Consider the following 14951-nt stretch of genomic DNA (forward strand, 5'->3'; position numbering starts at 1 on the left):
ATCGAGCATGTCCATTTGCATTTGTCTTTATGTTCAAAATCTAGTGTTTGATGTTCATTGTGCGTATGGTGATCATCTTAAGGGTGTGTGTATGTACTAATTTGGGAGTTTAACAAACATAAAATGTGAGAAAAAGAAGTTAACACAACAAAAATTAGCTAACTTTAACCAAAAATGAGTTTAGGAAAATTTGTCATAAACGACCAATTATTGTTTCACTCAAAAGGTAATCCAAAATTCCTAAAATCAGAGGTAAATTTAATTGACAATAGCATGATCATATATGAGTAAAATATAAAGTCTACTTATAGTACTTTTATCTCAAATTCGTTTTCCTTCAGGCGGCTGTGTACTAATGTTGACAATGGTCTTGATTACTGCTCTATGGTCCTGTCTTAGAAAAAGAAGATCAATTTTGAACTTTTCTATCTTATGGAAGGAAGAATCCCAACAAAAATCAAAAAATATTGATGCATTTTTAAAAACTTATGGATCCTTAGCTCTCAAAAAGTACACATATGCTGATATAAAAAGAATGACCAACGGATTCAGTACAAAAATTGGTGAAGGAGGCTATGGTGTTGTTTACAAAGGGAAGCTATATGATGACCGCTTCGTAGCTGTGAAGTCGTTAAAACAATCAAAGGGTAATGGAGAGGATTTCATTAATGAAGTGATAAGCATTGGTAGAACTAATCATGTCAATGTCGTGACTCTTTTAGGATTTTGTTTTGAAGGGAATAAAAGAGCTTTGATCTATGAATTCATGTCCAATGGATCTCTTGATAAGTTTACTTATAATTGTGCTAGAGAAGTGTCATTGCCATGGGATACACTTTTGAGTATTGCGTTAGGAATTGCAAAAGGACTCGACTACTTACACAGAGGTTGCAATGCACGAATATTGCACTTTGATATTAAACCTCACAATATCCTCCTTAACGATGAATTTTGCCCAAAGATCTCTGATTTTGGCTTAGCCCGGCTATGTCCCCAACAAGAAAGTACTATTTCGATGACAGTGGGAGCAAGAGGGACAATTGGGTACATTGCCCCTGAAGTTTTTTGCAGAAATTTTGGTGGTATTTCACATAAATCGGATGTTTACAGCTATGGGATGATGGTCTTAGACTTGGTATGTGGAAGGACAAATGATTTTTCTAATGAAATGCAATGTAGCAGTGAATTGTACTTTCCCCATTGGATATACAAGCGAGTAGAACATGGACATGATGTTGCAATTCATGGAATCATGAACGATGAAGAAAAAGCATCTGCAAGAAAGATGATTTTAGTAAGCTTATGGTGCATACAGTCGTACCCCTCAAGTCGGCCATCGATGAGTACAGTTATAGAGATGCTACAAGGAAGCGTACAATCGATACAGATGCCCCCGGAGCCGACTCTGTCGTCCCCTCCAAGATTAGTTAACAATTCTGTTGACAACTTTGTGAACACATCGACATAAACCCAATTATGTTTCTATTATGGAAATTCTACATTATGCATTAAGACATTGTGTGTTTTTGCACTTCATTTTTTGAGAACATGATTTGATATGTAGTTTCATCATCTTAATCCTTCATGTCTTTATCAGTACGTGAATTTGTTGTTGGACGATAAGGTGACACTTAAAAAAGGGTTGAATTGCGTGACAAAATTTAATTCATTTTTGCAAAAACAAAACTATAGCACCGTGCCTCATACTGTGTTTCTGGCAAAACTATGGTACAGTACATATAATAAATGACACTAGCAACCAAAGATTCTTTTGAAGCACGGGTATCTCCGTTGGGTTGTTCGGGCATCAGTGTCATTTAATGATATATTTTGCACCCATGATAAAAGTTGGTGATGTTATGACTATCAATTTAAAGGTGGCGGAGCTTCTTACATCTAATTTTGATAATTGGTGTTATTAAGGCCAATTTTACATAACATATTTTTTTCACCTTTTTGTCTTTTTTAACTTTTATATTTTTCTTCAAATTTCGCTAAGAAAAATTGTGATTAAATTTTTTTTTTCTCTATCTCTTATACCTAAGAAGTACTATTTTTTGTCTGGTTCTTCTAAGCATAATCAATGGTTACTCACCCTTTTTTTTCTTTTCTTACTGATGTAGTTTTAATTATGGGTATGCTTTCTTATTAGATTTTGCGCTTTTATCTTGGTGGTGTAAGTATATATTCTTTGGGTGTCCATTTTCATAAGTGTAGCACGTTCACTGCATTGTTTCAAGAATTTTTATTGGTCTTCTTAGCTTGAGTATTGACGTCTTTTTTCGGCAAAATAGATAGTTATAAGTCAAAGGTGGTGGTGCTTATTAGACAAAAGTCATAGTTGGTGCTACTAAGGCCAACTTTGTAATTTTCAAATGATAAAGATTTCTCGGCTCCCGCTAAATCTTTGACCGTAAATGTCGTTTATGACGCAGGCTACTCCGAAGCCAATAATTCGTTATATTTTGGCTATTAATATAAGTTGGTGGGACTCTTTGGCACCCAAGTTATAGTTGGTGCTATTCATGCCAATTTTTTCTTTTTTATATTGTTTATTAATATATAAGTAACGATTTTTTCACCAATTACTCTCGAGTTTTCAAAAAATCCACGAGTTACCCTCGCACTTTTAAAAATACATGGGGTACCCCTCAATTTCACAATAATACACTGAAATGCCTTTAATGACTAACGACATTAACCATCGTTAGTCATTAATCCTAATTTTCTATTTTCAAACCCTAATTAATCCCTAATTCTAACCCCAAATCCTGAAACTAAAACCCAGCCTCCCACCACCCAGTCCCCCATCCTCCCACCACCCGCAGCCCCCCTCCCCCGGCCATGACAGCCCCTCCCCCACAGCTCCCACTCCCCACAGTCGTCCATTTGATTTCCCCACCCTCCGTGTAACAGCTTGCTCTTCCGAGCTGCTAACAGATCACACTCAACATCCATTTACTCTTAAATAAATCATTTCGCAGCGGAAAAACAACATTAACTACACCAATATCTCGACTAAAATTTCCTAAATGATATATAATGAAATACCGATAATTATTCTCGAATCAATTATCTAAATACAAACTCAATCCTTAATCTAGGGCGACATCATAATCTTGCTCCACTTCCAATTCCGAGCTCACAACACCAATCCTGCAAATTCATAGGAGAAATACAAAACAGACAAAATTTCAAAATGAGTGGAAAACTCGTAACCTTTACTTCAGCCCGTTATATACATTTTATTTCTCAAATCATTTTCATCTCGTTACAACGCTGGCATAGCTCACTCTCCTGAACAAATTAGTGGTAAGTACATGCTTTGGACAAACGCTTCCTCCAAGGTTCGTTTTAGAGCCCAGCAATACTACCCCCAAGGTTCGTTATGGAGCATAGCCGACCGTATCAGGTCAAAAGAGTAACCATCCTTCACCCATATATACCGGCCTTGCCCACTTTCTATTTTTACTTCATAAACTAAGGCAGCAGAACAGTTGCGTATTCATAATCAATCAATGACATTTCATCATCACATTCATAACTATGGTCATAGTACAAACTCAGTTATAAAAAACATAACACAAAGGGCATGAGAAAATAATTTTACTGAATTACCTGAAATGTAATCCAGATTCCAACAATACAATCAACTTCATAATCCCGAGTGATTCTTCACTCCAAAATTATCCTCCAAAAATCACCTCATAATTATAACGACAATCAATAACTAATTCCCAATATAGAAATCCTTTACAACAATAATTCCAAATTCTTAATCTTAAATTCTTTAAACTAATTCTACCTCTTAGGAACATAAATCTAAATTACATAACTAAACTAACTAAACTTGCCAATTAACTACAAACTACTCCTACTAATTTACTAACCCTAACTAACAATAACGCATCACCATGACGACATCGCATCGACACCAACCAGACAACATCAATCACAAGAACTACAACCACCCAAAAACACTACCACCACAACAAGGAAACAACTGCAACAATAACACCAACAGTAACAACAACAATGCTACAGCCACACCAACAATTATGACAACAACAACACCTACACCTACACCACCAACAACGACAACCAATAAAACATACTCCTATAATTCAAGACAACAACAAGAACAACAGCACAACAATGACAACAACAAACAACAGCAACTTATGCTTAAGTAAAACTTGAAATTAGAATTTCAAGAGGAAAAGAAAGAGTTAGTCATTACCTCTACTCTTGAAGCAGGGGAGACCACGACAAGGGGAGGGACTTTCCTCCGGCAGCGGCGGAGATCACCGAAAAGGCAACAGGAGGCACGACGAACTGGGGCACCGACGAGAACAAGAAGGAGAGAGAAAACAAGGGCAACAACAACAGCAGGACGAACAACAACAACGGTGTGGTGCCTTGCGAGCAGCATCACACCCACAGCTCCGACGAGCTGAAAACTACCGATGACAGTGCACACGGAAAGAGCTCCGGTGATCATAAACTAACGCGGCAGTAACAAAGTCGATGAGAGAGGGAAATATGGGTTCGGGTTTCACGGGTTTGGGGGTTTCCTCTTGGGGTTTTGGGGTTTGAAAGGCGTGAGAATAAAAAAGGAAGGGCGGAGGTTATGGATTCATTAACCGATAACATAACAAAAGGTCTGGATGGGAACCCGACTTTGGTTTCCTAATCGGGTAATACAAATCAACAAGTTGCTCATTAAACGCGATATATAAAATAATATATTAATAACTTCATAGTAATTTGTAATACCCCGTATTTTTAGTATTTATTTAAATAAATAAATACGTATTTTATATTTATTTTCTAAAATAAATATTGTAAGCAAAGGATATTTTAGTAATTTTGGTTTTAAATTATTTTGGCGGGAATATGGCGCCAAAATTGGATTTGTTAAACTTTTGGTTTAAATCCTAGTCAAAATTATTCAAAAAACCAAAAAAAAAAAAAAAATTTTAGGCCATTATTTTTGACGGGATTGTGAAGTAAATGGGGGAGTTTTGTTTTCCAAATTTATGATGAAGGTTACAAATCTTGGTTTAATCTCCTAATTTATGGTGAAGGTTACAAACTCTTTAATTTTGAAAATTAAGTAATATCTATTCTACTCCTATAAATACCCCACACCTTTAGCCATCTTTTCCACACAAAAACTTTGAAGAATCTATAATTTCTTACTTCAAAGTTCTTCTTTCTCTTCCTATGTATTCTAGTTTTATATTTCTTATTCAAGTTTCAATTTTCTTTTGTTTAAGAAAAATATTTTCATATTTCTTACTCAAAAATATTATGCTCATGATAGATCATTCATGTTTAATTCATGATTAAGTTCATGTGGTAGATTGCTTGTTGGTTGGCTATGAGAAGCTCAAGTATAAGAATAAGTGAATATATATATTAGTTTGTGCAAGATCAAGGTACGTTATGTAGCTAGATCTTTTAAAATGTGGTTTATGATAAAGTTGTTTATTGATTTTATTGGTTGGATTGGTTTAGAAATTTGGTTTAAAATGGTTACAATGTTTTATTTTTCACTCTTGAAAGTGAAAAGAATGAATGATTTTATCAATCATTTTTATATAGAAGTTTTGTTATCCTTTTTGGAAAATTAAATTATTTTTACAAGGAAAGGTTGATTGGTTTTTATGAACTTTGAATGTTCAAAAAGTTGTTTATGAGGAAGGAGGTTTTAACATGACTTACAAGTCATATTATTATTATTTCCGCTTGATTAATATCAAGAGATTCAAAGTCCACTTGTTGGCAATTATAGTTACCCCTTGATATAGCTCCGTGATGGGATGACTAGCTTGGGGGTGTGCACACTTAGCAAAATAGAAGGGGAGATAAGAAGAGGAATTGTTTTCAGGATTATTTTTAATCCAAGTTGTTTGGAAAGAGTTTATTCTTAAAAAGGTTATTCTTGAATTATTATTCAAGTGTTTGGAAAGAGTTTGTTCTTAAAAGGTTGTTCTTGAATTATTATTCAAGTGTTTGGAAGAGTTTGTTCTTAAAATGTTATTCTTGAATTATTATTAAGTGTTTGAAAAGTTTATTCTTAAAGAGTTATTCTTGAATTATTGGTGATGGAGTTTTCGAAATGAAAAATTGTTACGAACTAACAAATGTGTTACTTATCTAGTACATTTCGTACTCAGTTTTATACTGACGCGTATTTTCTTTTTCCTATTTGGCTTTGCCCTGTTTACCTTTTTGGTAAGCAGATTTGCAGGTGAATTTTGGATGTGCATGGGAGCATACTAGGAAGGGGATCTTCACCTAGATTAGATGTTTCATTTATTTTGAGTATTGAGACAATATTTACTTTTATTAATAAAGAAGTATTATTATTTTTGGTTAAAGTCTTCCGCTGCAAGTTATTTTGGTTAGTTAGTAGTTGGTTGCCGAAAGCGTGTTAGTCACGTGGCGGTAATACTCCTAAATTACTCAAATATTATTTATTAAATTATTTATTTAAAAGTGAGTAATTTGGGGGTGTTACATAATTAATATAACGAATACATTACAATATGACAAATAAAATTCATACTCCATAACTCAAATAAAATAAGAATTTCTGGAACATATTAACTTAATGAATATAATCAATATGTAATAAGCGCACTCAAAAATAGGGCTATTACATACTACCACCCTTATTTAAAGTTTCATCCTCGAAACTTGAAAACAATAGTTTGAATAAGATATCAGGCATCAAACCTCAATTCAACCACCAGCTTCTGTATCTCCACTTCAACTCAATATTAGAATCGAGGAGCCAAGAAAACAAAAGGGGCAAAAATTTCAGCATAGAATTTCGATCATCACATTTGCAAAGATTTTATTTGAAATTCGTTTACTTAACCAAATCATACAATTTTTCAAAAGTACACACCATCATGGACAACACAAGACACTACATATTTACATAAACGAAATCATATATCACACGCAAAAGTGCAAACACTTATATACTAAACCTTTGAATTTCCTAATTTTCGATCATCAATTCTTAACCACTAATAATCCCAAATTAATTTCAAACATCCCCAAGAATCTTTTACCCTCACTAGGTAGCCAACTAGGCATAAGGTCCCAAGGTTGCTCTAATACCATCTTATAACAGCCCGTTCTTTCGAGGTGCTAACGGAAATACACTCAACATCCATAAACAACTATTTACTCTTAAATAAATCATTTCGCAGTCTACTCCCCCTTAAACAGAGTTTCAACCTCGAAACTTGAGATAAAAAGTCATAACACTTTCCAAAAATGGATTAAAATCTCAAAATTACAGTTTCTAACTCAAATGCTTATGTCTAAAATGCATATAATGACACAAAAATATCCTAAAATGGATTCTACCTCCCTTAAAAGGAGTTACGACTCCGTAACTCGACAACTAACCTCAAAAAACAACGATGGATATTTCTTGCACATATCTGCTTCAGCTCCCCATGTTGCTTCCTCAGTCTGATGGTTTGACCATAATACTTTGACTAATCTTACATTCTTAGCCCGAGTACTTCTAACTTTACTATCAAGGATTCTTACAGGTCTTTCCTCGTAAGTCAAACTATCAGCTAATCCAATGGTCTCGGGTTGCAGCACATGAGACACATCCGGAATATACTTTCTTAACTGAGATACATGGAAGACATCATGGACTCGACTTAAATCATATGGCAAATCCAACTTATATGCCACTTTTCCAATCTTCTTTAACACCTCATAAGGCCCGATATACTGTGGGCTTAACTTTCCCTTCTTTCCAAATCGCATCACCCCTTTCATTGGAGATAATTTCAACAATACCTTCTACCCAACCTGAAACTCTTCATCCCTTCGCTTCAAATTAGCATAACTTTTCTGCCAATCTTGAGCTGCCTTGATCTTTTCTTGAATCACTTTCATTTGCTTCACCGTCTCTTCGAGGAACTTGAGTCCTAGCACCACAGTTTCACTAATATCATTCCAGCGGGTTGGACTTCTACACTTCTGACCAGATAAAAGCCTCAAACGGAGCCAATACAATACTTGCATGATGAATGTTGTTGTAGGAAAATTCTATCAAATCCAAGAAATCCTCCCATGAACCCTGATACTACATAACACAAGATGGCAACATATCTTCTAAAGTCTGAATCATTCGTTATGTTTGCCAATTTGTAGCCAGATGAAAAGTTGTACTCATTAATAAATTAATATCCAAACCTTTCAGCAAACTTTGCCAAAAGTTGGCTAGCATATGAAGAGTCCTTGTTTTGAACCCTTCCTAGGAAGTGAGGAAGCTTGTATGATGATACTTTTTATTTGCGTTAGACGAGTTGCATAGATATTAGTTTGTACTCTTCTTTTTTTTTCTATTCAATAAAAACTTTGAATCTCCAAACAAGATGAGCAGGCAGTTTAATAAGCCCGCACGCGGCCATACGTAAGAAAAACTATTTTTCCTATCGTTTGGCCGTAAAGAATGCAAAATTGTGTTGATTTGGTATCTATCACTATCAAAGGGTGATGGGTAACTATTACCCCAAATCAGAGTAACAATTTCCCTCTATTTAAGCATCAATATACCTTCCCATTTATCACCCCTTCATTCACAATCATTCTTTATATTTTTTTCTTCTATTATTAGCTTAAATAGGGGTAACAATTCCCCTCTCTTTAAGTATCAACTAGCATGTTTTGTATGCGATGCATGCGGTAACATGTTTTTAGTTAGGCAAACTTTCGTAATCTATTAAGCTGCTATCTGATTTCATATGCTCGCAATAGGTCTAGTATTTTAGTTACTCATTTTTTTTTCTTTTATTTTGTTTAACTTTTTTTTATCTTTTACCGAATTTATCGTCTAATTTTTCAGTTTGGTTAATTATTTACTCTATATTTCTTTATTTTTATTACAAATATAAATTTATTATAAATATTTTTGCCAGTTATGCTTGTGAGATGTCTTCTATATTTGTGTAATTTTTTGACTTTTGAATTGGATTTGTAGAAAAAACTAAGGACATACAATTTTATTTCTGTTAAGTTATTTATGTATGTATGAATATTGAAGGATAGATTTTAAATTTCAACATTATAAGGATAATTTAGTAATATAATAGAGGACACCCCATAGCCTCTTCCCTTTCCTTATGTAGTATAACAATTCATGCACGCGATGCTTGCTTCACTTTTTTAGAACATAATTTATAACTTTTTTGGGCATAAACAAAGGAAAAATTTGAACATTAGACATGTTTTTTGGGCTATCTAATTTTGTTTATTTAGCCTACATCACTTAACCAAACCCGTTTTTTATTATTTATTTTATTTATACTTTCTTTAAGATTTTTAAAATTAAAACTCATGAGCGATAGAAGAATGTTATTAGCAGATTTATTAAGGATTTTTTTATATTTTTATCAACAAAATATTTTGTTTTAATTGAATCATTTCACTTTGTTAATTGATAATATTTTCCTTTTTGATTTACTACTTGATTGTGTATTGATTGATCAAATATTTGATTGATATATTTTTCTTTGTTTATTTTTTTATGTTATATTTGAGTTTGTTTTTCTTTCATTTATTTTTTTTGGTAGAATAGTTGATTTACTTAGGGGTAATTAAGTAAATTTATTTTGGGATCTCCCCCATTCCCTTACTAACAATTTACGCACGCAATGCGTGCCTCATTTTTTTTTAAAACACAAAGTTTACCGTTTTTAGGCATTAGCAAGGGTAAAATTTGATCCATAATCCCAAAATTGTAACCGGAAAGTATAAACTAAATTCACTTTTTTTTTCCTTGTCTAACTTCTAAACTCTGTTTTCAAACATTGATATTTAAAATTTTCATCATTTTAAATTTTGTCATTTTCTAAATTTTAACACTTTGAACTTCAATTATATTTGAAATAAAATTTTAAATTATTCATACACAATTTGATATTGGAATTTTTTTTAGAAAAACAAAAATTATTACTTTTCGCAAATTAATGTAGTTTTTTTTCTGAAAATAAATTTTTGCAAAAGTTGGTCGGAAAAAGTTTGATATTGTTTTGGTTTCCAAAATTTATTTCTGAACATGGATTTTTTGCAAAATTTTTGGGTAAAAATTTTAATTTTGGCATTTTTTTTATAGAAAAAACTAAATTTGTTTTATATGAAAATGAATTAAATTCAAGTCTGGTTGTATAAAAGCCCTTTTGAACTCATTGTTATCATCTCCATTTTTTTAACTACATAATAGTCGACTAAGTTGTTATTGTTTATTTCAACTAATGTGAAATAATTTTGAAGGTTAAAAGAATTATGTACCTTTTTGGAAGTTCGCAAATTGCCGATGGATGAATGTGTGATATTGCTGTCAAAATCTTATGTTTTTTCTCAGATTTGTGTTTATAGGTAACTTTTGTGAGTATGTAATTGTGAATGGTTCTTTAGAATAGTGATTGTAAGTACATTTTTCAAAATGTTTTTGTATGTAATGATCTAGGTTATTAGTTCTAGTTTGTATGTTAATTTTAAGTTTTAATAAAGTTTCTTGATTATTTAAGTGATTTGCGTGATTTGTGTAACGTGATTTTCTTAATTGTATGAGTGATTTGTAAAGTTTCTTCTTTTAAGTGATTTGTGAGTGAGTGTTGTAAATTAATCTTCGGTAGTTTTCTTTGAGTGTTGATTTTTGATTTTGACATTCCTTTTGTAATTTAGAAAGGGAATGGGGTAAAATAGGCATTTCAAAAGAGGACACCATTGCTCCCCCTTCCCTTATATAATAGAGATATAATAAAGATATACCTTCTCATTTATCACCCCTTCCATTCACAATCATTCTTTATATTTGTGTTTCTATTACCCCCTTTAATACATCACCTTTAATTCAAGCGTATCCTAAACGTAGTGATTACAATTATATATCAGAACAAAAAAAAAGACCAAGGAAAATTCTCCAAAGTGCACTTTCGAGGAAGATGAGCAAGTATATGTAACCATTGACTAGTACTTCCATTAATAACCAATCATGATCTTCTAATGGCAATTGATAAGGAAGAAAAATTGTGGTCTTGCTTGCTTTATTTTTATTTTTGTTTTCTGGTTTCTCCGTCTCTTTCACCAAGTCTTGCCACTAGTAATACGAGTCAAGTGCGGGTCCAACAAACAATGGACAATATCTTTATTGTGGAAGACAAACAAAAGCTAATAATGTACTATACTAAATAGATCATCCTTCTGTATGCTTTACTTGAAGGGATCAACTCTGTTAGTTGTTTCCAATTCTCCATGACTTCTCAAGTCTTCCCATTATACTTCTACACCTTAACCATCTTCATTATCCTCCTTACTTTGCGCGCCACAAATGGTGCCGAAAACCCATATGAGATATGCTCGCATCCATTGTCACTGTTGTGTGGGAGCATTCATACCAATGTCAGTTATCCATTTTGGGGGCTGGGGAGGCCAAAACGCTGTGGCCACCCAGCTCTTCAGCTAACATCATGTTATAAGGATTTTCCTGTAGTGAAAATTGGATATGATGGACTGAATTATGACATACTTGACATCCAAAAATCGTCTCGAAAAACGATCATTCGACTCCGAGGCTACTCTGAGAATCATACCACTTGTCCTTTTCCTCTCAACAACAAAATTTTTGATAAGCTCTTTCAATTCACTGATAATGTTGAGAATGTTACCTTATCCTACAAGTTGAAAGACTTGAGTTATCCAGAAATTATTTCCAGATGCTCTACTAACAGCTCAGACAGCCATACCACAATTTACTACGACGAGGCTGACATGGAAGACGCCCAACTGACTGAAGTGATCAAACGACTTATGTCTTGCAAAAGGAGTAAAGTTCTTGTTCTTAAAAAAGAACTGAATGCTTTTTGCCAATCAGAATCAAACAAAACACTTTATGATATCTGGAAGCAGGGGTTCGAGGTGGAATTTCAAGAATCCCCAGCTTGTTCTGAGTGTCAAATATCTGGCGGGATATGTGGATCATCATTAAATAATACAGAGGAGGATGACTGCTTCCACAAGGACCCAAGAGCAGCCGCAGGTAAATATATACTACTGTGTCTGTGTGTGAAGCAATTTCTCCAATACATCATAAATTCATAATTATTGGTATAGTGGTATGTTTGGCATAATTGTTACTTGTTAGTAGTCATACTGATGATGCTGTGTGCCTTAATTATTGGTATAGTCAAATGTGGATCATCATCAAATGATACAGAGGATGACTGCTCCCCAAAGCACCGAAAATCAGGTAATATATAATTCATCTGTTAAGCATTTAGTAGATTATTATTGGTATATGACTATGTTTGGCATGATTGTTACTAGTCACCAGGCCCACCATACACTCTGTCTCAATCTTTAGAGTTTTAAATCTACTTTTTTTCTGATTTTTCTGCAGGAAAATGGAAACTCATCGTTGGCTTAGGTAATACTCACTCCATTTCTTTTAATCTACCCACTTTCCTTTTTGGTTTGTTTCGGTTTAGTCTACACGTTATTGCTTTTTCTATTCTCGTTAATATATCTCATTTACTTCCTCTCTCCACTTTTTCAGTTTTTCTCTTACTCTTGTACTTCCTCTTTGTTCTCCACCAAAGTAAAGTGAAGTGCGGGAGTACTCCTTGTTATTTGATTTACTCTGCAAAAAGTATCTCAAATATTCTAGATTCAACAACTTTGACTTCATATTTAGATTTAACCACTGTGTATATAAATTTCGAAATTCATAAAAGAAAATATTAACAATCATGTGTTTAGATTATACGACTATATTTATCTTTAACTTTATTACAAATGGCACTTGATTTGGAATTAGTGTAAGTAAATCAAGGAGATGAACCCGTAACTTCTAATCATCTGCCAACATAAATTTAACCAGGTGTTCGTGAAAGGTTCGATAGTTATTGTTTTGTATTAATGCTGAAGGATATATTATGAATTCGAGTTAACTGATATCATCTCCCTTTTTCAGCCGTCCCAGGGGTTTTCTTGATACTTCTAAGCGTTGTAGCACTTAATGTTGGTTTATGGTGTTACATGAAACCCAAGCTCCGTTCTCATACGCTACTGTCACGTAGACTTAGCTCTGATCCTATGAACTCAGACCTTGAAATTGGCAGCTCCTTCTGTGGTATACCAATCTTATCGTACAGTGAGCTCCAAGAAGCAACCAACAATTTCGACGAGTCCCAAGAACTAGGAGACGGTGGCTTTGGAATTGTGTACTATGGTGAGATCCTAAAAATAACAAACAAATTTACTGTTGATATGTAGCAAAATCTGCCACATTTAAATTAATTAATCACTGATATATACTACGCAATCTAGGGAAACTCAGAGATGGGAGAGAAGTAGCAGTGAAGCGTTTATATGAGAAAAATTACAAGCGGATAGGACAGTTTATGAATGAAATTGAGATCCTTGCACGCTTACGCCACCCCAACCTAGTTACACTATATGGGTGCACCTCGAGAAATAGTCGCGAGCTTCTCCTTGTTTATGAATTCATTCGCAATGGAACAGTAGCTGATCATCTTCATGGGGATCGAAAAGGGTCTGAAATCCTCTCTTGGTGTATCCGTATGAAGATTGCCACTGAAACAGCCACTGCATTGGCATATCTCCATTCTTCTGACATCATACACCGTGATGTAAAAACAAACAATATCCTCCTTGACAACAACTTCTCTGTCAAAGTAGCTGATTTCGGCCTCTCAAGGCTGTTTCCTGGTGATGCCACCCATGTCTCCACCGTACCACAAGGCACTCCCGGTTATCTTGACCCTGAATATCGCAAATTCTACCAAGTTACAAATAAAAGTGATGTTTATAGCTTTGGGGTTGTCCTTGTTGAGCTGATATCTTCATTGCCTGCAATTGACCTCAGTAGGCAACAGGATGAGATTAATCTATCCGATTACGCCATGAAAAGAATCCAACATGGTACATTATTAACCGAGTTGGTTGATCAGAAACTTGACTTTGAGTCAAATTTCAAGGTGAAGAGAATGATAACTCTGGTTGCAGAGCTGGCATTTCAGTGTTTACAACAAGAGAAGGAACTTAGACCATGTATGACTGAGGTTCTTGAGGCCTTGAAGCAGATTGAAAATGTCAATTACGAGGAATTGGAGGCAGAATATATGGACCACTTTATAGCAACAGCCAAGATAGAATCTGTGTCAGAGGATAGTGAGACTAAGCCGCCTCCAGAAAATTCAGAGCAGCCGCCATCACCAAACTCTGTAATAGTTAATTGGGTTAGCAGGTCTAGTACTAACACCAGCAGCTAAATTCTTTCCTACACGTACCATGTAAATATTTTTTACTCCCAGTAGGTCTGTTGGGTTTTATAAAACTGAAGAAGAATAAAAGAAGGAAGATGTGATGCTATTGTTGGTGGGAAGATCTTGTTGCATTGTCAACTGTCAAGGCAATTGATGCTTCTTTTGTGACGAAATGCAATGTACCAGTGAATTGTACTTTCCGCAGTGGATATACATGCGAGTTGAACATGCACATGATGTTGCAATTCCTGTTATCATGAACGATAAAGAAAAAGCATCCGTAAAGAAGATGATTTTAGTGAGCTTATGGTCCATACAATCGTACCCCTCTAAGTTGGCCATCAATGAGTACAGTTACAGAGAATCAGACATGTAAATGCCCATCTTTTAGTATTTGATAAAGTTCTAATTCTTTTTGCTTAACAGAATGTATTATGTTTATTCTTCAGCATGAAAGTATATGAATTGAGGTTTGAAACTCACATAGGTTCTGCTCTTGAAAATACAGTAATTGCTCAAGGTCAGCATGACATTTGTGTATTCTTCAGCATGAAAGTACATGAATTAAATGTAACTTTATACTATTAAGATAAGATTATAGGTTAATTTATTCATCCG

General features: G+C 34.1%; 2 protein-coding genes across 2 annotated transcripts; both read left to right on the forward strand.

The window, feature by feature from the left end:
• The first annotated feature begins 364 nt into the window (after positions 1-364).
• On the forward strand, positions 365-1468 carry LOC104889310 (LEAF RUST 10 DISEASE-RESISTANCE LOCUS RECEPTOR-LIKE PROTEIN KINASE-like 2.5). The gene has a single exon (XM_048640540.1). The coding sequence runs from the start codon at positions 365-367 to the stop codon at positions 1466-1468; it is 1104 nt and encodes a 367-aa protein (XP_048496497.1).
• Positions 1469-10930: 9462 nt separating this feature from the next.
• On the forward strand, positions 10931-14815 carry LOC104889185 (LEAF RUST 10 DISEASE-RESISTANCE LOCUS RECEPTOR-LIKE PROTEIN KINASE-like 1.2). The gene is made up of 5 exons (XM_048641564.2): positions 10931-12085; positions 12233-12295; positions 12446-12472; positions 13019-13276; positions 13375-14815. The coding sequence occupies exons 1-5, from the start codon at positions 11302-11304 to the stop codon at positions 14337-14339; spliced, it is 2097 nt and encodes a 698-aa protein (XP_048497521.1). The 5' UTR covers positions 10931-11301; the 3' UTR covers positions 14340-14815.
• The last annotated feature ends 136 nt before the right edge of the window (positions 14816-14951 follow it).

This window comes from Beta vulgaris, chromosome 3 (assembly GCF_026745355.1).
Source record: "Beta vulgaris subsp. vulgaris cultivar EL10 chromosome 3, EL10.2, whole genome shotgun sequence".
Taxonomy (NCBI): Eukaryota; Viridiplantae; Streptophyta; class Magnoliopsida; order Caryophyllales; family Amaranthaceae; genus Beta; species Beta vulgaris.

What these genes read in the sequence shown, in the direction of transcription:
- LOC104889310 (XM_048640540.1), top strand. Translation starts at nt 365, where the DNA reads ATGGTCTTGATTACTGCTCTATGGTCCTGTCTTAGAAAAAGAAGATCA.
- LOC104889185 (XM_048641564.2), top strand. Translation starts at nt 11,302, where the DNA reads ATGACTTCTCAAGTCTTCCCATTATACTTCTACACCTTAACCATCTTC. An exon ending in CCCAAAGCACCGAAAATCAG is followed by an intron (nt 12,296 to 12,445) that starts GTAATATATAAT and finishes ATTTTTCTGCAG; the next exon opens with GAAAATGGAAACTCATCGTT. An exon ending in CTTTGGAATTGTGTACTATG is followed by an intron (nt 13,277 to 13,374) that starts GTGAGATCCTAA and finishes TACGCAATCTAG; the next exon opens with GGAAACTCAGAGATGGGAGA.